The sequence below is a fragment of the Taudactylus pleione genome, unplaced genomic scaffold, assembly GCF_031769625.1.
Source record: "Taudactylus pleione unplaced genomic scaffold, aTauple2 ptg000336l, whole genome shotgun sequence".
Taxonomy (NCBI): domain Eukaryota; kingdom Metazoa; phylum Chordata; class Amphibia; order Anura; family Myobatrachidae; genus Taudactylus; species Taudactylus pleione.
In genome coordinates, this window is record NW_028284737.1 from 2783196 (window position 1) to 2810488 (window position 27293).

A 27293-nucleotide genomic window follows, 5' to 3' on the forward strand; every position below is an offset into this window, starting at 1 on the left:
GCATGCACTGCCACCTTTTTGATATAACAGCATGCTAAAACTATGTGCAGTGCATGCTGGGATGTGTAGTTCCACAGCATCTGGAGGGGCAAGTTTGAAGACCCCTGGTCTAAAGGAACATTGCACAAACACTACAACTACAAGATGAGCTGGCAAAGGTGGAACCAAATACAACAGATGCAACACAATTTTGCCCTGTGCTGGCTCATTTTAACCCCTGCCTACTACCACATACACACACACAGTACACACTACACACACAGTACATATACAGTACACACCACTCATACAGTACAAGTGATTTTAACATTTTTAGGCAATGTCAAGGATCCAAACTACAAAGAAAATGTCAGGGAAATGCTTAATAGTTACAGAAACCTTGGCTGCAATATGAGTTTAAAGGTTTATTTTTTGAATTCCCATATTGAGCATTTCCCGAATAATCTCGGAGACTACAGTGAAGAATAGGGTGAACCAAGATGTTAACGATGTAGAAAGAAAATACCAGGGTCGTTGGGACGTCAGCATGATGGCTGACTACTGCTGGATGATACACAGAGACAACACAGAAAAAGCTTATAAGCGAAAAGCTACAAAACAAAGTTTGGAGACAAAAACAACAAGATATTAACAATTTTTATCAATAATTATGGTTTTGTTTCTATTATTGTTTGATTGTATTGTTATTTTATTATGTAATTAAGACAAAAACACAGTGATATCATCTACACTTCTTCGTATTTCATAATAAATATGTCAAAAACAATTAAACTTCTTGTTTTTCTTAAAAAAGTATGTACCCCTTATAGATAAATGTGATGTGGCAATTTTTTTTTATATACCAATATACTATTTCTTGATGTACACAGGAGTATAATGAAGAATATAAAAGTATTATTAAAAAAGCTTTCAATACCTTAAATTTCACATACCTGTGTAATTGATAAAGAACATTTTTTGGGTGATACCGCACTGACAATATTATTTTGTATAAAATTTTTATCCTTATCAGAGAATTATTTGTTGATCCTCATTTATTCACTATGATGCTCCTCTTTATTTTCAACCCCTAAAAAGGTAATTTTATATATATATATATATATATATATATGTGTGTATAAATGGAGGTGCCACCAGACCATCTTACTTAAATGTAGCAATGTATTATTTTCAAGAGAAAAGAAAGGATAAAAAACAGGGGGCCTGATTCAGAGCCGCTCGTAAGCGGCCGCTCGTTCGCTCCGAGTGATGGTCGCACAACTGCGCATGCGTATGGGTTGTAATACGCATGCGCGAACCAGTCATTGCGGTCGGAAATTGTGTGCTCGCAAAATAGCGAATGCCTGCTATTTTGAGTGACAGGAGGAGGCATTTGTGGGTGGTAACAGGAGAAGGAGCTTGAAAACGGGGAGTGGAGATCCGAACGCAGGCATGCCAAAAGGTCAAAATGGGCGTTTAAGGGTGTGCATAATTAACAAAGCAGCTTCATCGGCCACGTCACTTGGTTGTTTCTTAGCCTGAACTGTTCGCATGATTATGGTAGGAAAATCCAACCACAAGCACTGCAAGCAATTTAGACTCCTTTCGATGAACTCGATTAATCTAATAAATAGCGGAGATGACGTAGGATGCAAGCGGCAAGGGGGTGTCTTTACAAAATAGCGAGCGCATATTTCGTTCCCTCGCTCAGACATAGAGGCGTCAACAGACCGCAAAGAGCGAGCGCTCAATTTAAATAGCCGGCCCCTTTTTCTGAATGAGCGAGCGCAAATAGCGTCCGGCTCTGAATCAGGCCCAGTGTCCGATGCACATTGATAGGTCTACCATTTTGATGTTATATTCTCTGAACAAATTAATAAAATATAACCTTTATTAGTCTCTTTAAAATATGGTGTACAGTAATTCTGGCGAAATATAAAAAAAAGTTTTATAGAAAAAAGATGTGAAAGAAATATCTGAAATAAGTGATTTAAAACAATTCCTGTTGCTGACGGTCAGTGGGATTAATAGTATATAATCAATTAGTCAGGTTGTTTGCAGTCCTTATTGTAATACATGGATGTCTCCGATCTCTATGAGTTACCCTCTCTTCCATATATTTATTATATATATATAGAGCAGAGTCTCTGTAATAGATAATCCCCTGTCTTTCAGGTTGCTACAGTTTCAATATTTATCCATAACAACTGCGTGTATCATATGTTAATAGTAATTATGTTCCCTTAACCAGGGAAATCACACATATCCAGGGAAACCAGTATAGCACTCGAACATGTTTGTTTAAATTAATACTGTATATATAAGAGTGTTTTCTCAAATTTACTATGAATGGTTACTGGCTACAATAACTACTGGTCATGAACGAAATCACTTCTTGCAGACAACATAATTACTATTAACATATGATACAAGCAGTTATTATGGATAAATATTGAAACTGTAGCAACCTGAAAGACAGGGGATTATCTGTCACAGAGACTCTGCGCTATATTTATATATATAATAAATATATTGAAGAGAGGTTTACTCATAGATATCAGAGACAGCCATGTATTAATTTACATTAAGGACTGCAAACAACCTGACTAATTGATTATCTACTATTAATCCCACTGACCGGCAGCAACAGGAATAGTTTTTAATCACTTATTTCAGATATTTCTTTCACATCTTTTTGCTACAAAACTTTTTTTAAATACATCGCCAGAATTCCTGTACACCATATTTTAAAGAGACTAATAAAGGTTATATTTTATTAATTTGTTCAGAGAATATAACATCAAGATGGTAGATCTATGAATGTTCACCGGACCCTGTTTCTTATCTATTTTTTCTCTTGAAAATGATACATTGCTGTGTAATTGATGTTGCCTTGCCATGCGCAGCCTAGCCGGTGTTCAAACTGACTCACAACATGTCAGATTACAACTGATGCAGGTCTAGGCATTTCCAAGATGTCACAGTACAGTGACGCCACCGACCAAAACCTTTACACACTGCTGTCCTATGACTTTTGGCACTTAAGTAAATATAGATAGATATTGAATGGTTATAAAACTTTGCTCCTGGGCCTAATTCAGAGATGTACATACACCTGATGTTTACATACATCTCTGATGTTTTTAGATCTGCGTATGTCCAGATCCGGGGTTGCGATGTCATTTGTAGTGCCCCAAACACTGCAGCAGGCAACATTACAGAAAAGGTGTATAGGCCCAGTTTTCTGGTTCCTGCTGAAGCCAGTGGCTGCGTCCTTGGACTTGAGGGTTACTCAGATGACTGATGTTCACACAGCAGCGGATCAGAGAACCGGCGGGAGGCGTTTATTTACACAAGACGCCTCCTGCGGCATTACCATATTATCGCACAACTGCGGAGTACAAAGACGCAGAGGCTGTGTGATCTGCACCCATTTCTGGATCATGACCCCTGTTCACAGCAAAACATTTCTTGGGTGGATTTATTGAGTGAGACTTGACTTGCATATCCCTATTATACCCCATCATCAGCTCTAACTAAACTGCTCTGGTTTGCACACTGTAAATGCCTTTACATGCTCATACTACAGGGGACAACGGGTCATTAATAATAATATCTATTGCTGACAATTATTCACCCCCACACACAATCTCCATAGCAGCCAGAGTCGCCTTCAGGAGGTAGAAAATTGGGCCGTTGCAACCCACTGGGATAAAAGAGGTGAAAACGGTGTGTAAATGGGACAACGCCTTGTTGCTTCCCAGGCAAGAGGAGGAGGCAGGAGCAGCAGTAGCAGTGACGGACTGACGGCTGGGAGGGCTTACAGTAGGCAGCAGCAGCAGCACTAGGGCTGTGCATGGAGACATCTGCAGTACCGGGGAAGGGAACCATCGCTATCACTCAGCTTGGATTCATATGGTGCTAGTGTAAGAAGGGGAATATTTCATGACCCTGGCTCACTCAGAATCCCTTGCATGCAGTAGGTTACCTGCAATCAGATACTCTGCGTCCCAGAGGCAGTACCTAGTGATCTGTTACAGGTAATTGATGGAGGGGATATCACTCAGAATAGTGTTTTTTTATTTATTTTTTCATTGAAGGCTGGTCTCATTTGGTGGCTGGTGCTTGTCAGGGAATGAGATGTATCTGACCGGCAGGATACATGGGAAAATACTCACTAATGCATGCCTTACCCACGTACCTAGTGTAGGATTATGTGATGTCAAAGCATTGCAGGGACAGAGAGCCTCTGGGCACAGCTGCTGGATGCTGAACATAATACAATAGATCTTAGAAGACGGTGCCCGGCAGAGGTTATCACCCTGCCAGGGAGTACCCCCGTTTGATCTCATTCATTTCCCTCTCTCAATTATCATTGTTCAACTGGTGGGAGTTGGTACTAGCAGTGTGAGAGTCACCTGGGTACTTGCTGGGTGCATACAGGCCACCATGCTCCATAGCCCTGTACTATTAGCGCATTTTGGGGGGGTTGAGATGCAGAATTGCTGGAGATAGGGCACTGAAGGCTTGGTGCAAGTGGTAGCAGATGGCACCATGATCTCCAAACACTGGCACAAGAGCCAGCTGGCCCACATCCCAGACGCTTTCTAGGAAGTCAAGATAAAGTTCTATGACTGGTTATTAGTGGTAAGTTGGGTTTGTAAAGTGTCACATGGTCTCTTCATTAAAGTAGGGGTAGTTACTCTGCCTGGTGATTCATTGCAGATACTCATCTTAGAGGTGGCCATGGCTGATGTGGTGCTGTATGTAGACCCTCTGCTGGCATAAATCATGCCTTTGGCTTATTTGTGTGCTGTAGGTCTATCATTATTAGATGTGTTGCACAGCACTGGATATAGTAGCTTCACTATGGCGTTTATTCTGCTGCTCCGCTGTGGTACCCTGTAGGCTGGGCCACTGCATCAGTACCAGGCTACGGCATCCCTAGAGGGTGCTCCGTGTCAGCCCACCGCCTCCCTGGCACAGGTATGGGCTGCGCTCCCAGCATCCACGTCTCTCAGAGCGGGGTGATTTACTGCAGGGACTCAGACGAATCCAACTCTCCGCATCAGACCACCACCCTCTCCCAGGGCACCGCCGCCACCCTGCACGGGCTCTTCATCAAGACCGACGCGGCTGACTCCATCCCCGCCGTGCTCGCCTACCAGAGCCGCTACCCGCCTGCTGCACGCTCCGGCTCCCGCAGGGAACGCAGAGACCCCGGCCAATACAGCTGCACAGAGGCCGAGACCCAGACCAGCAACACCAGCGTCAAGGTAATTGTGCATGCAGGGTTTTTCCCTAAACTTTGGGGTAAATTTACTAAGATGGGAGTTATATTAAGATGTGATGTTGCCCATAGCAACCAATTAGATTCCAGGTATTATCTTCAAGAAGGTGCTAGATAAATGAGAAGTAGAATCTGATTGGTTGCTATGGGCAACATCACTTCTTAAATAGAATTCCCATCTTAGTAAATTTACCCCTTACACTCAGGGTAATGTTGCACTGCAAGGGGTGCAATTACATTTATTATGTTATATACAGGGTAAATACTGGCTGTTGCATGTATCCCACAAATGCAGGACAGCCTTATTTTTACACTCAAATTTAGATGTGAGTCTCAAATCTACTGTAAATCTCTCTGGGGATTATAAATATGTCTCACCTGCAGTGCAGCTTGGTCTTTCCAAGGTTCACAGTTACTTGACTTTTCTTTTTGCTGGGCTCCCAACTTTGAATCAACCCCACTGTGTGCTCTAAAACTTAATACAAATGTAGCTTTTCAGTTGGTAATGAACTACAAGCCCCAGCAGACCAGTTAGATGTCAGGGCATTTAAAAACTTTTAGGGGCCCATTTATCAATAATCACATACTCAATGCGATCTGGGGGCAATAATAGTGCCCAAAATCACATTGTAGTATGTAATTATACCGCCCAAATGTACCAAATAGCACATGTAGTGACAGGGAGGCCGTTCCTGCCATGTGCTCGGAGTATAGTGATCGCAACAGCGTTCTCTTCACTCCTCTAACGGGACTCCTGCGTCTGCGTGGTCTACTGACCATACATGTGCAGTGGCCATTGCTGGGGAGGGTTCCAGGTGAATCCTCTCCAGGTAAAATTTGCAAAGTGTAGCCTATAGGCTACAGCAGTTAAGGCCATTTTCAGATGGCGTTCGCTGTGGGGACCAAACTCTAGAATGCTTCACATTCCGGACCTTGTTAAATCTGACAGCTTTGCATCCCCCGTATAGAACCCGATGGTGGTTGCGGCTGCTGCCGAAAATGGAGGAACCGCAGCAGATATACATCTCAATGTATGCAGGGCACTGGGTGGCAGCATCTATAAGAATTGGAGCATTGTACAATAATTGTGGCCTTAGAGAGCTCCCAGGTCCCTCAGGTTGTGTGTGTGGAACCAGGAAGATCACATTTCATGTTTGTGTTGTCAGACAAGCTGCTTGTAATGAGGGACATAACATGCATTGTTGTAGGTCTAATTCCTGAGTACTGTTTTATTGATGTAATTAGCCAGAAAAGAGAACGGGCCAGATAACATTATTATGTTGCAATTCTACGCATCATAGATTCCCGTGGCTGCATGTCTGAGTTTTGTACAGTATGTTTTTTAGTGGGATGTTTTTGCATGATGTGCCAATATAATGTACAGTATTTATTTATTACCAGTTATTTATATAGCGCACACATATTCCGCAGTACTTTACAGAGAATATTTGTCCATTCACATCAGTCCCTGCCCCAGTGGACCTTACAATCTATATTCCCTATCACAAGCGCACACACATACACACTAGGGCTAATTTGTGTTCGGAGTCAATTAACCTGGGCTAACACACTAGGGATAATTTGTGTTTGGAGCCACAACCTTTGGAGTGTGGGAGGAAATCCACGCAAGCACAGGGAGAATATACAAACTCCGCACAGATAGGGCCGTGGCGGGAATTGAACCCATTCCCTCAAAGGGATTTTACCCATTTTCTGGATTTAAGCAACCAGCAGTTCTCCAGCTGACATGGAACTACAAGTCCCAGAGTGCTCTCTCAATTGTTGATATACAACAGCTGGATAAATACTGTATAAATGACATTCGATACTGTATATACATTATTTCATCAATTTCCAAAAAGAAACTCTTCTTACATTTGTATCAACTCTAGTTAAAGGCATTCTATTTTTTGTATGTTTAACTTTCCCTCTATATTTGTAGTTTGTCTAAAGGCGCACATCCACATGCCGATATTACTGAGCGATTGCATGATTACGACATCGCAATCGTGCAATCGCTCGGTAATTGAGCACAAATCGTGCACTTTTTTGTGAGAAACGACCAGCGATGCGCACTCCTGCTGGTCCTTTCCGATATCAATCATCAGGCGAACATACCGGTCGATCTGTTGATAACGACAGAGTGGGCATTTTCACAGATGATGGAGGGTGCCTACACTGAATGATCAATCGTTCAGTATAGGCACAGCACAGACTGTGAAACGACTGCACGATTACAATGTCGGAATTGTGCAGTGGTGACGGTATCTGCTAGTGGATACGCGGCATTAGATATCTAGTAAAAGTTTCATGTATCAAAGATGTTGCTGGACTTTAGCCTCTATAAAGATGTTAGAAGATATGTTCGCAGCCCATAGTATTTACTAGAAAGTTATGTTTTCCACCTTTCGTCCATTATCTCCTAAGGGTGATGTATTAAACATTCTAAAGAGGACAAGTGGAGAACCTGCCCATGGAACTAATCAGATTCTAAGATGTAAGTTTACTAAAGTGAGAGTTTTTAGAAGTGGAGATGTTGCCCATAGCAACCAATCAGATTCTAGCTATTATCGTCTAGAAGGTGCTAGTTAAATGTTAAGTAGAATCTGATTGGTTGCTATGGGCAACATCTCCACTTCTAAAAACTCTCACTTTAGTAAATTTACCCCTTAGAATCATTTGATCAAATGTACTAGATCAGAGAATCTTAACTCCAACTCTCAAGTGCCCCCAACAGGTCATGTTTTGCGGATTGCTGTCTGTGGAAGCGGGTGGCATAATACTGACCCAGGATAATAGATTAACTCACCTGTGCACGATTACAAAAATCTGCAAAACATGAGCTGTTGCAGATACTTAACTACTTGGGGTATATTTACTAAAGTGACAGTTTTTAGAAGTGCAGATGTTGCCCATAGCAACCAATCAGATTCTACTTAACATTTAACTGGCACTTCCTAGAACAGGGGTTCCCAATCACAGTCGTCAAGGCACACTAACAGTCCAGGTTTTAAGGATAGCTATACTTGAGCACAGGTGTCTTAATTAGTACTGCAGTTATGATGATTTAACCATCTTTGCTCAAGCATGGATATCACTAAAACCTGGACTGTAGAAGTGGAGATTTTGCACATAGCAACTAATCAGAATTTAGCTATTATCTTGTAGAAGGTGCCAGTTAATTGTTAAGTAGAATCTGATTGGTTGCTATGGGCAACATCCCCACTTCTAAAAACCTGCACTTTAGTAAATTTACCCCTTAGAGGTGAGAACCACTGTACTAGATATAGGATACATAGGGGTATATTTACTAAAGTGTAGGATTTTAGAACTGGAGATGTTGCCCATAGCAACAAATCAGATTCTACTTAACATTTATCAAGCACCTTTTAGAAGATAATAGCTAGAATCTGATTGATTGCTATGGGCAACATCTCCACTTCAAAAACCCGCACTTTAGTAAATATACCCCCAACAATCTGATAGGTTGCTATCGGCAAAATTTCAAGTCATCGGGGTCTATTCATGAAGCAAAGAAGACCCCTGTTTAGCTGAAATCAGGGCTCTTTTCTGCTTTGTGCAATTCATTGAGCAAGTTACTGTGAAGAAGCGTATTACTCCTCCAGTGGTGCACTCACTCCATGCCAGCATCACATCACTATACTTCTGTATGGTGAGTGCGATTCATGAACGGTCGGAAAGCTCAGCTTTCCGGTTTATTTTGCTTTGCATTTACTGTATGTGCCCTGTGCCTGTTCAGTTGATGTGCACCTCTTTGAAAAGTTAAATGAAGGTGGGGCAGCAGGAGGGTCGAGCGGCATCGCTGGGACCTCTCCCAAGTTTTGCTTTACAGCATAAGATGTGCCCCAGACAAAGAACTAGTAAAATGGAGTCAGTAACAAACCCCTAAATTTGGCCAGAGCCTTAAGGGGCCTATTTATCATTGAGGAAAACCAATTCGGATTCGGTTTAAATGGTTGTCGTGCGGGCTGCTGCTGCTGACTATTGGATGCTGTATTTTTCATATGTGACCTTCACATTAAATCTACCAAACGTGAGTGCTGGGTCATTGGTGCTTTTTTTTTCCCAAAAAAAGTGAGTGCATATATTTATTTTGTATGGACCAGGCACCGCATCTTTAAATAACTTCTTTCAGGAGTGCTGTCTTATCCAAAGTGTGTATATATGTGTACATATATATATATATATATATATAAAATCTTTATTAACTAAGTATGTGTTCCTAAATAGTGACAGTAATGTGTGAGACATGACAAGACCATGATAATCCTATTATGTGAGTGAAGACAATCTCTCTTTGGTGAATGCTCGATTATTAAATCGGAAACAATTTTGGTTTTGGACAAATATTTTTATACAAGATATTTAACTCATTGCTTAACCTTTATTGAGAGAAGACACCTACATTGAACACTCTTTCATCATCACTGCAGTCGCCCGCACAAAGGGTCATCCTGACACTCCAGTGCCAAATGATGGGCTCAGTGTCCAATTATTAGAAGTCTGGCTATTGTATGCTTTATTCTGATATGCAGGAATGTGTGTGTTGTTAGTGCCGCTCTATATATTCCAAGTGAGAACAGATCACCACTTTCATTGAGGATTACATTTTGCCAGTTGCTTATTTTTGGTAATTCTATGCTCCGCTAATGCTCCCAGACTAGAGTCTTCTCCATCATGGCTTTATGTTGAATATACAGTAATTATTCAGGTGTTTGTCTACTGATAATGGAAACATTACATGCGGGGTAGGGAGGGTTAGTATAAGGGTGCAGGAAAGGAGGGTTAGGGTAAATAGGACAGGGGAACATTAGTTACCGTTCCCCTGTCGGGATTTCGACCATTGGGATGCCGCTGTCAGTGTACTGACAGCCGGCATCCCGTCCATCAGTATTCATACCGATTCCCTTTGTATCTTTAATGCAAGGCCACAGCCTTGTGCACTATATTATTATTCATCGGCTGCAGCCCCTAGAAGCACATTACGGCTGGCAGGGGTCCTCGCAGATGAGCAGCCCACCCCCCATTATCCCCCCTTGGTTTCTAGGGACTGCATCTAGGGGCTGCTTCTAGGGGCTGCTTCTAGGGGCTGCTTCTAGGGATTGCTTCTAGGGACTGCATCTAAGGGCTGCTTCTAGGGACTGCACCTAGGAACTGCTAGAGACTGCATCTAGGGACTGCTTCTAGGGACTGCTTGAGACTGCATCTAGGGACTGCTTCTAGGGACTGCATCTAGGGGCTGCTTGTATGGACTGCATCTAGGGGCTGCTTCTATGGACTGCATCTAGGGGCTGCTTCTATGGACTGCATCTAGGGGCTGCATCTAGGGGCTGCTTCTATGGACTGCATCTAGGGGTTGCAGCATTAGAGCATTAGAGCTGGCAGAAAGGCAGAGGAGTGACTTCCCATTGGAAGCACTATCTACCAATTGCAGTCCAGACTGTCTTCCAGCATGTAATTAGTGTTTCTAATTGGAAGCCACTAAAATCACTGGGGCTAACTGGTGATGGCGGATTTTTACCAGGGGGGCTGCAGCCCTGGATCCCCTAGGTAAAATCTGCCACTGTCAGACTTACTTATAGAAATGGTGGAGATGGCTCGCCATCACATTGCACTATGAAATGTTACTATAGTGTGACACAATCAACAGTATGATTAAAGTGACTAGAGTGAGCTATATATCTCCCCAACCTTCAATACTTGTATGCTTATTTGGAAACAAAGGATTTTACACCAAGCTTTGTGGATTCAAGTTGGTTTTAGAACATAAGTGGTGGCAGGTTTGCCTGTAGATGTTGGCTATAAAACATAAAATAAATATTGGCACCCCCAACAAGTGAATGGCATCATTCGGCAACTGGCAGCTCAGAGCTGTATAATTAGTTCATCTCCAGGGGGAGCAGATTGTATTCTTGAAGCTTCTCCAAACAGCTTTGCCATCACAGATTATTTTCCTGTAGTTCACCCAAAACAGCATTGCCATCATAGATTGTATTCTTGTAGTTCCTCCGAAACAACTTTGCCATCACAGATTATCTTCCTGTAGTTCGCCCAAAACGGCATTGCCATCATAGATTGTATGCATGTAGTTCCTCCGAAACAATTTTGCCATCACTGAACAGTGCACGTCACAAATCAGCCATCAACGGTTAATGGACTGAGGCTCGGTACAAAGTAGTTACATATCACATTCATTAGTAAATGGGCACTGTAATGCTCTATTAATAGATTATGCACTAGAAATATAACACCAGACATGTATGGCAAATGTATTGTTTTTCACAGTTACAGATTAATATTACTGTTAAGCACCAATGCATGAAGATTTCTGGGATCTTCTCACTACACATAGCCAAGATAAATGTACACTCCTTTCAGACCAGAGATAAGGAGACATTTGATACATGAGAATGAGAGTAACATTGTTACAGACAGTGCTGTGCCTATATTATATTAATTACATCACTGCCTCCTTACAGTACTTTGTGGTTTAGAAAGTAGTCCTCAGGGACTACTGCACTGCAGATAATAAAATGAAGATGATTTTTGTATGGTTAGTTAGTCTGAGAACACAATGGTTTATAATATTAGGTTACTCTTTTAGAATTGATTATGTATTAAAAATATATATACTACAAAACCTGTGGAGCAATTAGAAGTGAACATGCAGAAACTTTGTAAATATTGATCCCCAAAGAACAGAAGATGTTTTATTATGTAAGGGGTCAATGCTGGGTACACACCTGAGTGACCGTCCTAGCGGCCGGCCAACCATTCCGCCTACTGAGCGACTACACACTTATCAATCAGCTGCCCGATAAGTCTGATCAGACATCACAACTGGGAGGGCATTTAAATTTGGCTGCCCAGTTGCGATGTCAGTGTCAGCGGTTCCTGCGGCCAGTGTACGGGTTAGTTGGCTGATATGCCTGTGAATGACATTGGACCTGATTCAGCAACATATGCAATTGCAATTACGTACGCAGATCGAGCAATTGTTAACCACTGCGCATGCGTACGTACCGCACTCCATGTGTGCTACGATCGCACTGCCATTATGGATGCACTGAGGAATCCATGGCATGGTGAGTGACGGGCTGTGAGCGTTTGGGGGCGGTGACGGGGAAGTGGTTGGAAGAATGCAGGCGTGTCTGTCCGTTTGAATGCCGTTTCCTGGGCGGGCATAAATTAACCACTGCGATTGCGGTGCGACAAGACTTGCAGGTTCTGCGGCTGGTCAGACCTGCTGTAAATGTGCGTGACGGGCTGATGTGCATCGATGGTACCGATGTATACGCAGGAGAGCAGGGTAGTACGGTTGTGAGAAAGTAGCAGTGGGCGTCGCTCTATGCTGGCTGAGCTATGGCAGGCATTAGCATACTTTCGCAGCTGCATTCCGTGCAAATTTGCAGCTGCGTACGCAATAGCCATCCATACTGAATCAGGCCCATTGTTCTCAGACATGTCGTCTGTACACACAGTCAGATGAACTATGTGATATATCGTTCATTGGTGGTACAAACGATATGTCTCATAGTGTGTACCCAGCTTTAGTCGTACAAACTTCCGTCATATCCCCTCTTGCAAGCGAGTGGGTGTAACAAGGCAGCAATGTGGCCTTGGCATGAAGGATGTTTGCATTGGGAATTACAGGCTCTTCAGAGCTAAGCATATGCAGAGATCTGTACAACTTTGTCTAATTTTCTTGCACCACGGCCAGGGCTGATGATGACAGCTAATTTCACCGAGGGATGGATGGAGACGGTGCGGTCACATAGATTCGGCCTTCTCTGAATACAGGAGGAAATCCGTGTTTATTTCCAAACACATGGAAATTGATAAGATGCTGTTTCATTAATAAAGTCAACCAAATGGAGACCTCCGTGTATGTAAATAACAACAATTGACGGATATGAGTAGAAACAGCGCTGTGGATTGCGGGCTCTCCAGAACTAGCGTCATAGCTAATACTCGGGCAGATTTGGGAGTCTCCCGTAAGTTCTGGGAGAGTAGACAAGTACAGTATGTTTAAAAGGCATTAACATCTCTGCCCCTGTATCACTTCTTCACAGGCATGCAAAATACATGTTGACTGTTCGCTGTGGGGCTGACCGAACAAATACTGCAAAAGTGCACAGCTTTGCGGCAACACAGAAGTGGAAATGTTTTTTATGCATGGCTGATCAAAAGGACGAAGATCTGTTTTTGATGAAAAATTCCCTTTAAACGAGAATCCTCTTCTGAGATCTGTAGTGCAATATCTTTCCTCCTTGCTGCGCCTTGCTCACGACTCTCTGGTCTCCTGGGAGTTTGCCTATTCCCTGCTGTTCACATTTTATTTTGTTTTACTGATGCTCAGTGCTTGTGGGTAAATAGGGACGTGCAGCTAGACAAGTTTATCCCCTGGAGGTGCTGTTGTGACCGGCGGAAGGAAGAACATGTGTCTTTTGTTACTTTTATAGACCCATTCTCATGCAGTATTCCAAGTTTTTTTTTTTTTTTTTCTATCTTTGTAAACAAATAAATTATTATTATTTGCCTTTACAGAAAATGCTTAGACAGAATGATTAATATAATGGCCTGATATTACACCCAACAAAATCAAAATCACAGGTGGTTATTTAACTGTGAATTTCCATGGCGGAGAATCTGTAAGTTTATTTCCATTAAAAATTTACGAGTGATTTTACCATAGTGGAAATAGCTGCTCTAAACATTGTACTTTTACCTGGTGTTTTTGAGGTTTGAAAAGCTACAAATCGCCTGCCATCAGCAGTGAGAATACACTGTATAGGCAGGGACGTAGAGAGCTGTGTGGGGCCCTGCTACTTTTGAGGGCGTGGCCTAATGTAAGGAGGCGTGGCTACACTTTCTTACAAAAATAAATTATATTTGCTGCCTGCTCGCTTCACAGGGGGGTGCATTCATTGTGATCACAGCCCCTCCCCGCTGCACAGCCAGAGGAGACTACTGCTGATCAGTGGCAGCCTGGTCCCCCAACAGCCCAGCTCACAGCAACATGTGCTGGGGAGACACTGCCACTTACACGGAAGGGAGGGGGCTGGCACCGGCCCCCGGCCCTGCTGGGTCCCTCTATAAAACCTGGGCCCGGGTAACAAGTACTCTACTCTCAGCGCCCCTGTGTATAGGCAGATGATAAATACCATTAAATTCAGTAGAGCATCATTTAGGGGGAGAGTTGTAAAACATTCTACAGTGGACAATTGGGGAAGTTGCCCATAGCAACCTCATTCTAGCCAGGAGCTGGCTGGCAACTTTTAGCCTGGGGGGCAAATGCATGCAGGCAGCCCTGGCAGAGGAGTAGCATGTAGCCAGGGTGCCCGAAGAACGTGCGTGCTATGGCGTCCCCCCTTCCAGGGAGGAGGCGGGTCCATATGGGATTAATGTAAAGTAAAAATAAATATATGGGGCAGCCCCGTTGTGGTGCCCATATGCAGTGCCCCCCTGTGCCCCAGGAGAGGACTCCCTTATGCAGGCCTTCAGTAGTGCCTCCAGTAGTGATCCCCCCTATGCAGTGCCCCTTATAAAGTGCCCCCAGTAGTGGTCCTCCCTGTGTAGTGCCCCTTGTGCCCCCAGTAGTAAGCCCCTTATATAGTGCCCCCAGTAGTGGTACCCCCTATGCAGTGCCCCTTATATAGTGCCCCCAGTAGCAGTCCACCCCCCATGCAGTGCCCCCAATAGTGGTAACCCTCATGCAGTGCCCCTTAAATAGTGGCCCCAGTTGTATTCTCCCCCCTATGCAGTACCCCCAGTATTTCCCTTTTTATAGAGCCCCCAGCAGTGGTCCCTCGATGCAGTGCCCCCAGTGGTAGTCCCCTCCCCCCTATGTAGTGCCCCTAGTAGTAGTCTCCTCCCCCTATGCAGTGCCCCTAGTAGTTGTCTCCTCCCCTTGTAGTGCCCCTGGTAGCAGTAGTCCCCCCTTGTAGTGCCCCTAGTAGTAGTAGTCCCCCCCTTGTAGTGCCCCTAGTAGTAGTCCCCCCTTGTAGTAGTCCCCCCCTTGTAGTTCCCCCAGTATTAATGCCCCCAGTTGTAGTCCCCCCCTTGAAGTGCCCCCAGTAATAATCCCCAGTAGTGGTCTCCACCTTGTAGTGCCCCCCTGTAGTCATCCCCCCTTGTGCCCCCAGTAGTGATCTCCCCCTTGTAGTACCCCCAGTAGTAGTCCCTCCCTCTAGTAGTGCCCCCAATACTGGTTCCCCCTTTGTAGTGCCTCCAGTAGTAGTAGTCCCCCCCTTGTAGTGTCCCCAGTAGTAGTAGTCCCCCCCTTGTATTGCCCCCAGTAGTAGTAGACCCCCCCTTGTATTGCCCACAGTAGTAGTCCCCCCCTTGTATTGCCCCCAGTAGTAGTAGTCCCCCCCTGTAGTGCCCGCCCCTCCCCCAGTAGACACACTTAATAAAAAAAAAAAACTAAAAACATTTACCTCAATCCCCGCTCCCGCCGTCGCCACCCGCTCCTCCGTCTGTCCTTCATGACGCCTCTCCCATTGCCCACTGTGGGAGCCGGAAGCTGGAGCGGCTCCTGCAGTGGGCCCAGCAGTAGCTAATGAGAGTCTGACAGACTCTCATTGGCTGCTGATCAAAACAAATACACAGCTCCCGGAGCCGGCGGCTGTGTGTTTGTCACTTGTGTAGCACTGACCCAACTCCGTCCGGTCAGCGCTACACACGCGGTGCTGTCTGTGTCACAGTGGCAAATTAAGATTTTTCATTAAGGAACCTTTATTTTTGTAGTGCAGGCTGTAAAAATTAATAAATAATAATTAATAAATTTTTGATGAAATAAAGAGGTTATCACTGCTAACTCTTATTTAAGAAGAGGGATACTGGAGAGAAATGACTGATTTACTTTGTCTTCCCTCTGTTTCCATTGGTTACCATGTCCCCATAGTCTGCTACGGAGATACCAGTGTGGATGTTATAATGTATGGGGGCACTATAATGTGGCGTAATCTGAATTTGGGCACTGTAATATGGCATATTATGAACTGGTAGCATTACAATGTGGCATAATATGAACTGACGACACTGTGTGGCATCAGTGGCAAACACAGGATTTCCAGAAGGGGGTTTCCAAATGCTTAGTTTTAGAGCCAGTGTGGCGAGTCAATGAAGAGGGCATAATTAGTACTTAACCAGCTTTAATAAGCGTCATACAAAGTGCAGTGTGTAATAATTCCAGCATATACAGGACCAGCAATCACAGTAAGCCATTAGATGCGGCAGTAGGGCCATCCTGCCTGAGCTGAATGTTTTTATTTTAGATGTGGGCACCAATCCAGACTATTGGAGCAAGTCCGGGAGCCTGGAGGAGCAGCAGAAAAACCTAGCACTGCCCTGGACATACTGTATATGTACATATTGGGCCCTATAGCAGTGCATCTCTAACAGTGCATGCTTTCCAGATCTTCTAGTTGGTGCACAGGTTATTTATTACTGGTTGATACATGTTAAAAGATCCACGGGTGGTGCTAATTATTTCATTTGTGATACTGAGAAGAACATGCAGCACTAGTAACAATCTATTATATTACAATTTCTATTGTGGTCATGGTGTGGGCTGGGGAGGGGGGTTTCCAGGCAGACGGAAACCCCCCCTCCATTTGCCTATGGGCATGGTCTATTTACTAAGTTTTGGATGGAAATAAAGTGAATGGAGATAAAGTACCAGCCAACCAGCTCCTAACTGCCATTTTTCAAACACAGCCTGTGACATGGCAGTTAGGAGCTGATTGGTTGGTTCTTTATCTCCGTTCACTTTATCTCCATCCAAGGCTTAGTAAATAGACCCCATAATGTCTACTGGCAGTACTACAATGTGACATAGTGGGAACTGCAATTTTCCATAAGATGAACTGGGGCCAGTGTGTGGCATAACGTGAATTACAGCTCTACTATAGGGCACAACAAGAGCTAGGGCACTACTGTGGGGCATAAAATGAGCAACTGCTGTGGAGAGATGTATCCCTCTAGAAGTATTAGTGTAGGGTCAGTTAAAAATGTTGCTATGGGGCCCACAAAGTTCTAGCTACGCCCTTGAGCATTCATATAATTATTATTCATGAGGAGAGAGGTTACACATTATTGTAGATAAAATATGATAAAATATTAAAAGTGAATTTCCAATTTATTGCAGAAGTATAGGTAAAATATAGTATAGGTGCAGAAGTATAGGTAAAGAAATAATGTTTATTACTAAAAAAATCTTCAAACTAAAATGAACATACTGTATGGCTCCTAAATCAATCAGTCATTATGTGAAATGAAGGACACTCCTCCCCGTTTGTCCATAATAAGATCAGCGAGCAGCGCTAATTAGCTGTATCTAAACACACAGGGAACGATGAAACCATCACTGTAAATATGGAAAAATCAATGTCTGTATAATTGCTATTGTCTGTAACAGAACAATAGTGATTACAGTAGAATATAATATTTAAATGGACAAAAGATCTTGTCCTACCATAGATCTCATACTAGTTTCATGTATTCACAATTACAAAATTCTGATAGCTTAATGCTTATTTATAGAATTAGTTTTCTTAAGTAGAGCGGTTACACATTATAGTGATGTTTTCTGTTTCTGATGTAGCCTAGTACTTGAAACATAGTAATTATCTACTTTAATATAAGCATCATTTTGTGCTATTAATTACCTCACTGTACCAATTGGACAGTTACCACTTACATCCCTCACTGTGGGGGATATTTATTAAACTAATTTGCCGAAAATCCCCTGAAATCCTACATTTTTGGGGGATGTCCGCAAAATGAAAGCATCCCCAGAATATATACGGGGATTTGCAGCTGTAGATTCTCCATTTCCGATCGCAATAGCAGCCCCCAGAGGTCTCATTGGGGGCTGTAATATTGTGAGATTTACCAAGCTCCAGAATGCAAATCACTGATGCAATAAGTGGCGATGATAAAATATAATTATCGGGTCTAAAATCCGAAAATGAATAAATAGACCCTAGATTTGGTCTTACTATGCTCAGTTTCCAGGGCAGTTTGTATGGTTTTAGTCACTGGTCATATAATTGGCAGATTGACAGTCCCAGAATTATTATTCATTTTGGGTAAAGGCTTCCACTGATAAAACTGTAGGGTTAATTGTAAGCTTTAAATCATTTTATAGAAACATCTCAGAAAATGTTGTAAAGTTTTTAGCAAAAAAATATAAAGTTGGTAGATTCCTAATTATTAAGATTTGATTTTAATTGATTTTGATCGATTTTTAAATAGGAAAATCGATTAAAATTGACCTTTAGTAAATATTAGCTGTTTAATATTTTTTAAATATGTTTATGTTCTTGTTTTGCTTACATTTCTTAATTAAGATATTTCACAATGTAATGACATGTTTGAATGTGTTTTGTCACTTTTGATTGTGTCTAGAATAAAGTACATTGCATAAATGCTTAACATAAAGGGGTCTATTTACTAATGCTGGGCATACACTACCAGATAAAATGCCTGTCAGACCGACAGACATTTTATCTGGCAGCCTGCCAGCCGCAGAAGTCGCCGGCATACACTGTGAGAGAAATCTCACAGTGTATAGCCCGACATCCACGCTCCGCCCCCGGGGGCGGAGACATTTCCCTGTTCCTTACGTAGGAAGGAACACAGGAAATGTCTGTCTGTCGGCTGCGCTGGGCATACACTGCCCAATGCGGCTGACAGTTTACCCGCTAAATATCGCATCGGACGGGCATGCTGGACAATCCAGCATGCCCGACCGAGCAATATTTAACCCTCGGTCGCCCCCCCACATGCTACAATTATCGCGGCGATCCGCCGATATCGGGCGGATCGTCCCGATAATTGTAGCGTGTATGGCCAGCATAAGCAGTGTTAGGAGACAGAGTGAAAAATGATAAGGTGCCAGCCAATCAGCTCCCAACTGTCATTTTTCAAACACAGCCTGTGAGATGACAGTTGGGAGCTGATTGGCTGGCACCTTATCACTTTTCACTCTGTCTCCTAACACTGCTTAGTGAATAGACCCCTTCAAGTGCATTGCTGATCTCTCAGGGGTCTGTTTACTAAGCCTTGGATGGAGATACAGTGAACAGAGATAAAGTACCAGCCAATCAGCTCCTAGCTGCCATGTCATTGAAAAATGACAGTTAGGAGCTGGTTGGCTGGTACTTTGTCTCCATCAACTTTATATCCATCCAGGGCTTAGTAAATAGACCCCCAGTCCGAGCATTGTTATTTACAAGGAAGAAAGAGAAAATTATACTATTATGAATATGTCTTAAAAAGACAAACTTAAATATTAATATGTATTGCATTCGCGTTAGGCTGGTGGCTCTATCTCCCATACCCAAGGACAGGACCGACCATAAGAATTATGGTTACCCTGGATAATCTTGATCCTGTTCCCCTTCACTGATGCCCCTGTGTCCATAGCTCTCCACTGCATACTTGCATACTTATAATTTTTCCTCCCGGTAGAAGCCTGGGGAGGAGAAGCAGGCGGGTGACAATGGGGGTGGGGCCTGAAGGTTTGCACCATTAAACCCTGCACCTGATAGTAAATTGCCACAAACAGCGCATATTTAAATAGGGGGGAGCCAAATTACGAGATTCTTATAGAATCAAGTCATTAAGCCCCGTCCCCTACTCGGTGACCCCCGATCTCTGTGAAAATTCTCCCCATTCTGCCCACTTCACTAGGAAGTGGGCAGGAATGCGGGAGAAGTGCCTACTCTATCTGGCGTGCGGGGGGTTACCCAAAAAATCGTGATTCTCCCGCGACTTTTGGGAAAGTAGGAATGTATGCTCCACTGTAACATTACTCTTCTACCCTGTGTGCTTGTATGTCCCCATTTTAGCATTGAAGTGGGGACATATAAGCACTGATCATCAGTCCCCTTGCTGCACTTGCAGAGATCACTGTGAATTAGTGCTCAGAGGGGAATTTAAGTTCCCCTATTTGTACCGTTGTATTTGCTACAGATTGCTGATAGCGCAACATTCTCGGATGCAAAATGGGCATGTGATGTCTGCAGTTACAGTCTGCCACAGCCCTGGGGTGATGCAGCAAGTGGAAACTAGTTCTGCACATGTGCAGAACGGATTCTAGCTTAAAATGATGTGGGACAGAGGAGGACGGCAGAGCTGCATGGGATATGTCAATAAAAGCCTATCTGGCTGTGGTTACATCCCATTCAACCATGCCAGGGAATTGGTTAAAAAACAGGTAGCACTTGCAAGGCATACCAGATGGCCATGTTGACTTGCTGGTTCTTCTTGCATGGATGGCCCTTCCCATGGACCCTGAGAGGGAGGTTCCAGCGTGTACAAGACTGCCAAACAGTTATAGTCACACCCCCGCATGTTGTGTCCAAGCCCCCTTTATACTAGGCAGGGATGTATCTAGGGGTCCAAACACCCCTGGCAAAGTAAGAGACTGGCACCCCCCCCCCATATTTTCGGAATAATTGCACGCTGTTCTTACAGCTGAAAAAATAGGGGTGGGCACACTGACCGATGTCAGTAGCTGCCCTGCCCCAGGGTGCCCCTGTCTGCAAGCCACCCCCCAGTTGTCACAAGTTGCACACTGAGCTGCCCAGTCTGTCTCACTGTGTGTGTCACTCAAAGTTGTGATCCTGGTGGATAGCGTCAGAGACTGTAACAGCTTTTGCCGGGATCACTGCTGTTCGATGTGCGCAACTTTTGAGTAATACACACTGAGGGCTCCCGATCCCATACTGTGCTCTCCTTCTCCCCTCCACATCCCATACTGTGCTCTCCTTCTCCCCTCCACATCCCATACTGTGCTCTCCTTCTCCCCTCCACATCCCATACTGTGCTCTCCTTCTCCCCTCCACATCCCATACTGTGCTCTCCTTCTCCCCTCCACATCCCATACTGTGCTCTCCTTCTCCCCACATCCCATACTGTGCTCTCCTTCTCCCCTCCACATCCCATACTGTGCTCTCCTTCTCCCCTCCACATCCCATACTGTGCTTTTCTTCCTCCATTCTCATCCCACACTGTGCTCCCCTTCCCCCATTCCTACACTGTGCTTACCTCCACATGCCAGTCTGTGCTCCCCTTCCCACACTGCGCACCCCTTCTCCATCAAGCCCCCACACTGTGCTCCCCTTCCCCCTCCACATCCCACACTATGCTCCCCTTCCCCCTCCACATCCCACACTGTGCTCCCCTTCCCCCCTCCATATCACACAAACTGCGGCTCCCCTATTTCATCCTGCCCGCACTCTGCTCCCCCTCCACATCTCACACTATGTTCCCCTCCTCCATCCAGCCCCCACTCTATGCTCCTCTTCTCCCTCCATATTCCAAATACTGTGCTCCCCTTCTCCATCAAGCCCCCACTCTGTGCTCCCCTTCCCCCTCCCACACTGTTATCCCCTTTTCCATCCAGCCACCACACTGAGCTCCCCTTCCCCTATCCCACTGTGTGTGCTCCCTTGTTTCCCTTCCCACACTATATTCTGTGTTCCCCCTCCACATTGATACCACATTTTCTGTTTAATAGAACCAGATACCTCCCGAGCAGTAGTTACTTTAAGTAACTTACTGATAATGCTGGTAAGGTGCTCCCTGCTCTCTTCTTATAGGAGTGCTGCTCGCTGGCTCCTCTGTCTCTGTTAGTGACAGGCCAGCCCACTGACAGACATCGCGTGGCAGCGGTAGATGCTGCAGTGCAGGGAGCCGGGAATCCAGAAGGTATCGCAGTACACAGCAGAGGGCGGCTGCCGGCTGTGTTGAAGCTGCTGTTCCTTTTTCCAGTTGGCGGGCCTGGATAAGTAGGGGCTGGGCTGTCTGACTCCTTAGTCAGGTGGTCTGTCACACACAGACAGTGTTGGCGGTCCGGGGCTCTGTACTGCAACCAGCGTCTCCACCATCACTACATAAGTCCCTAGCCGCCGGTAAGCGTTAGCGGCTGCTCGGGCCCAGACCACACACCAGTCATGATCGGAGGCCCTGATTTCTAGCCCTTGGCCATGTGTGGCACCACCGGGTAGCGCCCCTCCTCGGACAGCGCCCCTGGCGAGTGCCATCCTGGCCAATGGTTAGATACGCCCCTGGTACTAGGGCCCAGAATTTCTCATGCACCCTGCCCTTACCACATCCTAAGCCTATTTCTGGATGCATGGATTTTTTTACATTTTAATCTATTCTTATAGTGTGCTATATTTATAACAGTTCATTTATTATTGAAGGTGTCGTAAACTTTTCTCCAGGTACTTGTCATGTTCTGTACTTACTTAATTAGATAGCTAATCACATCCCGTTTATTTTAGGATATCTTCCCCACATTTTGTGGAAAATGCTTATAACCTTATACCCCAGTATAAAAGCGAGTCACAATTCTTGGAATTAAACTTTCTATCTATACCCTGTGCATCTTCTACAGTATATGGTTAAACGTATATATAAATCACTATTTTAAGGGAGAAGAAAACATGTATATTTACAAGCTGTATTTTTCCATCACACACTAAGCTCCGGTGCATGTTTATGCAGCTGTCTGCCACCTCTGTTACGCCAAATGAAATCAACAAGACTGTAAGTCCAATAGCTGCATTAATGTGTAAGCAGGAGCTTGAAAGTCATTTTTCAGGGCCATATGTCCACATGCAACAGGAAATAATGTATAGTATGATTTGAAACATGGATGCTTTATATTTTCTGTGGCCTCCTGACTGTATAACGGCAAATTGGATGATTCTTTAAACATTCCTTGCACTAAAATAAGCAGCAAATGGAATATAGAGAAAGTGTATGTAACACTAACATTTTATTCATGCATTTCATTCCTGTTACTGAACTCCGCTTGGAAGTGCTGGGATGGAGGTAGAGCTGTAATGACAGGCTTGTACTAGTAGCAGGCAATAGAGCACACATGCCGTCTATGTGCCCTGAGCCCTAAAAGTTTACAGCTGCCCCTTTTGTGGAATCGGCAGTACCCAATGTACAGTATACGGGATGTTGGTAAGATACCGACAGCCGGCATGCCGGCTGACGAAATCCCAGTGCTGGAATGCCACTACCCGGCCAGAAGGCCGGTGCCGGAATACCGACAGTAATGGACAGAGCCGTAACTAGAGTTTTTGGTGCCCTGTGCCAGGGCCATGGCTTCATGGGGAAGGGCCAGGGAAGAGATAGGAGAGGCTAGGAGATGCTGGGGATGAAATAAGAGGAAGCTACAAGCAAGAATCATAATAAACAGAAATTGGACAGGCTCAAACAGCGCCCCCTAACCTGTGGTGCTGTGTGCAATTGCACCGGCCGCACTACCCTAGCTACGGCCCTGGTAATGGACATCCCGATGCCCCCCCGCGTGGGGGAGGGAGGGTAAGGTTTAGACATTTTGGAGGATGGGGGGTGTAAGGGTTAGGATAGGAGAGGGGGAGGTTAGGGTTGGGTACCCGCGGGGGTGGGTCAGGGTTAGGCACCACTGGGAGGGGTGGGGGTTATGGATACGGTCGTGGGTGGGGAGGGTTAGTGTTAGGATACAGAAAAGGAGGGTTAGGGTTGGGGGGAGAAGGGGGAGGGTTAGAATACCGAACCCTTGAGCATCGGGATGCCACTGTCGATATATTGACAGCAGGCATCCAGAGTGCTGGGATTTTATACAGATTCCCAGGATACACCACCGTTATTTATACCAATACATGCTGTCAAGACTATGTGATAATACTGTAAACCTGAAGGTGAAGAAAAAAGGTAATTTTATGGCACAAAATAGCCTCTACAGTCCACTTCTGTGGTATGGTTACATTTTACTATATTTTTCCATCTTTACCTGCATTATATTAAAGGCTGTTTTGTTTTCAAAAAATAAAGAATAGTCCCTTTCATAGGCATCCAGATTTTCCAAGGGATAGAAACACCCAGACTTACATTGTTTAATGTTAAATTCATAGCTATGTTCTATTACTGATTACTAGAGGGTGGAATTCCAGTGGTGAGGTATAAGTGTTTCCTTACGTCCCCTTCCAGGTTCTTCTGCTGTAATTGTTGGAAAATACCTCAATGAAACGAAACCACAATTATAGACTGTCACATATGAATCCCTCTGACAGGTTCTTATTCACAGAATACTTTGTGTGCAACATGTAATGTGTTCGGTGTGGTTGACATTTTTTGACCACTTTGGCTAAACGTTGTACATTGTGTGATACATCCTAAATTATGAAAAACAGATTTAATCTAGCTGGAGGAAAAATGACATCCAATGGCTGAACTCTACCATTGTGTGTGTGAGGTTACTGGCTCATCCGGCAGTGATGGGAAGGGTCCGTGGCCAGTTTTCCACTGTAACCCTGTTGCTTATCTTGGCATCTGAATTGCAAAATCCAAATGATTTGGAGCTCCCCAATGTGCAGAACAATTACTCACAGATTTATTTTTTATTTGTGCCAAACTACTAAAATATTGCCAATTAATCAGGGGAGCTCATATTTCCGTGTGTCAGGCACATGAAACATCTCAATTGTTACTTATAACATTTGGTCCCTGATAGTGTTAGCTTGGCGCTGTCTCTCTTCCTCATAGCCACCAAGCATTAGGACCCAGGGCAGCAACGGGAGGCGTGACCTCCAAACTGTCAACTGCTCTGTCCTCTATAACAGACGTGCCCCTTATTGTTCCCACTAACGGGAGGCCATACAGAGACCCCAAACTACATTGCCACCACTGTATAAGTGCATACAGTGAGAATTCAACCGTAGACACACCACAACATCCAGCATGCCCTTATACGCTCCTGGCTGCAACTGGATATCTTTGCATCCTGTACCTTCTGTATTACTGTTAACACTGTATTATCCTGCTAACTGCTTCTACCATAAACATAACCAGGGAACGGTTTATTATATCTGCCATCTGGACTGACCTCCATCACACACCGCTGCTACCTACTCACCACTGTAGGATATGCCAATAAATAGAACATTTAAAGTTGCATTTTTGGGGGTTTAGAAAATAAGATGTTGAGGTTAATTTCTTGTTGGCGTTTTGTTTTCACCCATATTTGCCAAAGGCTGCAGCAAGCAGACTGGCTAAATTAAGCAACAGAGCAGTGTCAGACAGGCAGACAGGATAGAAGTTTAATATTAACCATATGATGCATTTCTCAAGAACTAAATCTCAGGCCTAAGGCCAGGACAAGAATATAGAGTTGGAGTATTTAGTGGCTGCCAGGTAAAGCATTGATTGATTGATTAATTACAGTGTTATTATAACTATAAAAACAATCAGAGAAATGGAAATCTATTAAGAAAGCATCCAATATGGATGGCATTGCAAGATACAACACAACATGAATGCCCCAGTAAAGTACAGTAATATACACTGTCTGTCAAACACACACAATCTTGTCAAAGCCCATAATGAAAAGTGGTGCATGATGAAATTGTCCTTGGCCCTCCCACTCAACCATATGTTGTATATTAAAACTAAAATGCATAGTTTAACAAACCAAGCACTTCAGCGACAGGGACTGCCACTTTTGTGGCTGAAGTGATTTGTTTGTTTGGGTCCCCACAAAACAAGCTACCAATAGGCTTAAGGTGGCTAACAGTATTGTTAATCATCTTTACAGCTCAAAGATATCATTATTATCCTCACTCTCATTAGTATTGTTAACATCATCACACAATAATAGCTCATCCCCACTGTAATCCACTATTACAGAAGTCTTTGTACTTTGTTGCATTTGGCGGCAAAGTTCTTCCTCCATATAATTTGTAGTTCACATTTATAACCATCAGTTTTTTCACATTTTTAGTAGGTCGCTCAGAAGGTTCTCGGCTGTGCTAAACACTCTTTCCGAGTACGCACTGGAGGGTGGGCAGCTTAAGTAAAGCAAAGCGAGTTTGTACAAGGGACTCCAAAGTCCCTTTTTTTCCTCCTGGTATTTAAAGAGACTGAGTGATATGCTAATTTCTACTTTAAAATAATCCTCCACAAATCCATTGATGCTTAGTGTAAAAAATTTAGTCACAGTAAAGGTGTCAATAATTTGGGGCAATTATTCTAAGCCTGACCAGATGTCACAATGTTGTTTCTCTCTGGTGAGCTGAGTTGACTCATCCTCGTCTCTTTGAAAAGGTCAGTTTTTTCCTGGCAGCAGCATTTACAGGAGAAACTGAAGCAGGAGACATGGTCCTGTCATCTACCACTTGAACTGACAACTTTCTCACAAGGAGCTCTTTGTATCGCTTAAGACCTGTGTCAGTTGGAAAGAAAGACATTATGTAGGACTTAAACCTAGGATCAAGCAAGGTTGCCAAAATGTAGTGATCCAATTGCAAGTTGTTGCAAACCCTTTGGAATAAAGAACTTGAATCGACATAATTAGTGGAATCGTTTTGTTTCAGCTCCTCCTATTTAGACTACAAGCCTTTCACAAGGGCTGGCTTCCGGCTCTGCTCTGCCTGTGAATTGAAGGGATTGGAGTAGTTTTTCACAAACACTACTCCAATTGCCCTTTAATAAATGTATGTGATACTAAAATAATGTGAAATGGGTGTGAATGTTTTCACATTATTTTAGTAAAAATAATGTTAAGAAATATGCCCCTATGTATTTGCCCCACTGCTATGTCGCTGAATTTAGCCAGTCAGCTCGCTGCAGCCTTTGACCAATGTGGGTGAAAACAATATTGTAAGCTGTGAAGTGGTCAAAATTTACTCTAAATTAATGTTATTGAGGTTAATAATACTGTAGTACAAAAATATACACAAATTACAGGATTTAATCAATTTAAAAAAGAAAAATTCCAGATCCATTACCAGAACCAAAACACTTGAGGGTGCTTTTGGCAAAACCAAAACATGACGATGAATTAGAAACAAAACCAAAACATGGGTCCGCGCACATCTCTAGTCTAAAGGCAACATATTAAATGACCCTGGTGACTTAAATCCATAAATAATCTGTACTGCTAGTAGAAAACTGAACTGCTGCAAAAGCTTAACCCCTTTGACCTGTTTACAGT

At 43.8% G+C, this 27293-nt stretch overlaps 1 protein-coding gene across 1 annotated transcript in view; it reads left to right on the forward strand.

Annotated features, from left to right (window-relative positions):
- The first annotated feature begins 4967 nt into the window (after nucleotides 1-4967).
- The window catches only part of PDE8B (phosphodiesterase 8B), a 154508-nt gene continuing 132182 nt past the window's right edge, over nucleotides 4968-27293 (forward strand). The window contains exon 1 of the mRNA XM_088443877.1: nucleotides 4968-5255. Within this exon, the coding sequence (XP_088300003.1) occupies nucleotides 4968-5255 (288 nt within the window). The remainder of the gene's footprint in view (nucleotides 5256-27293) is intronic.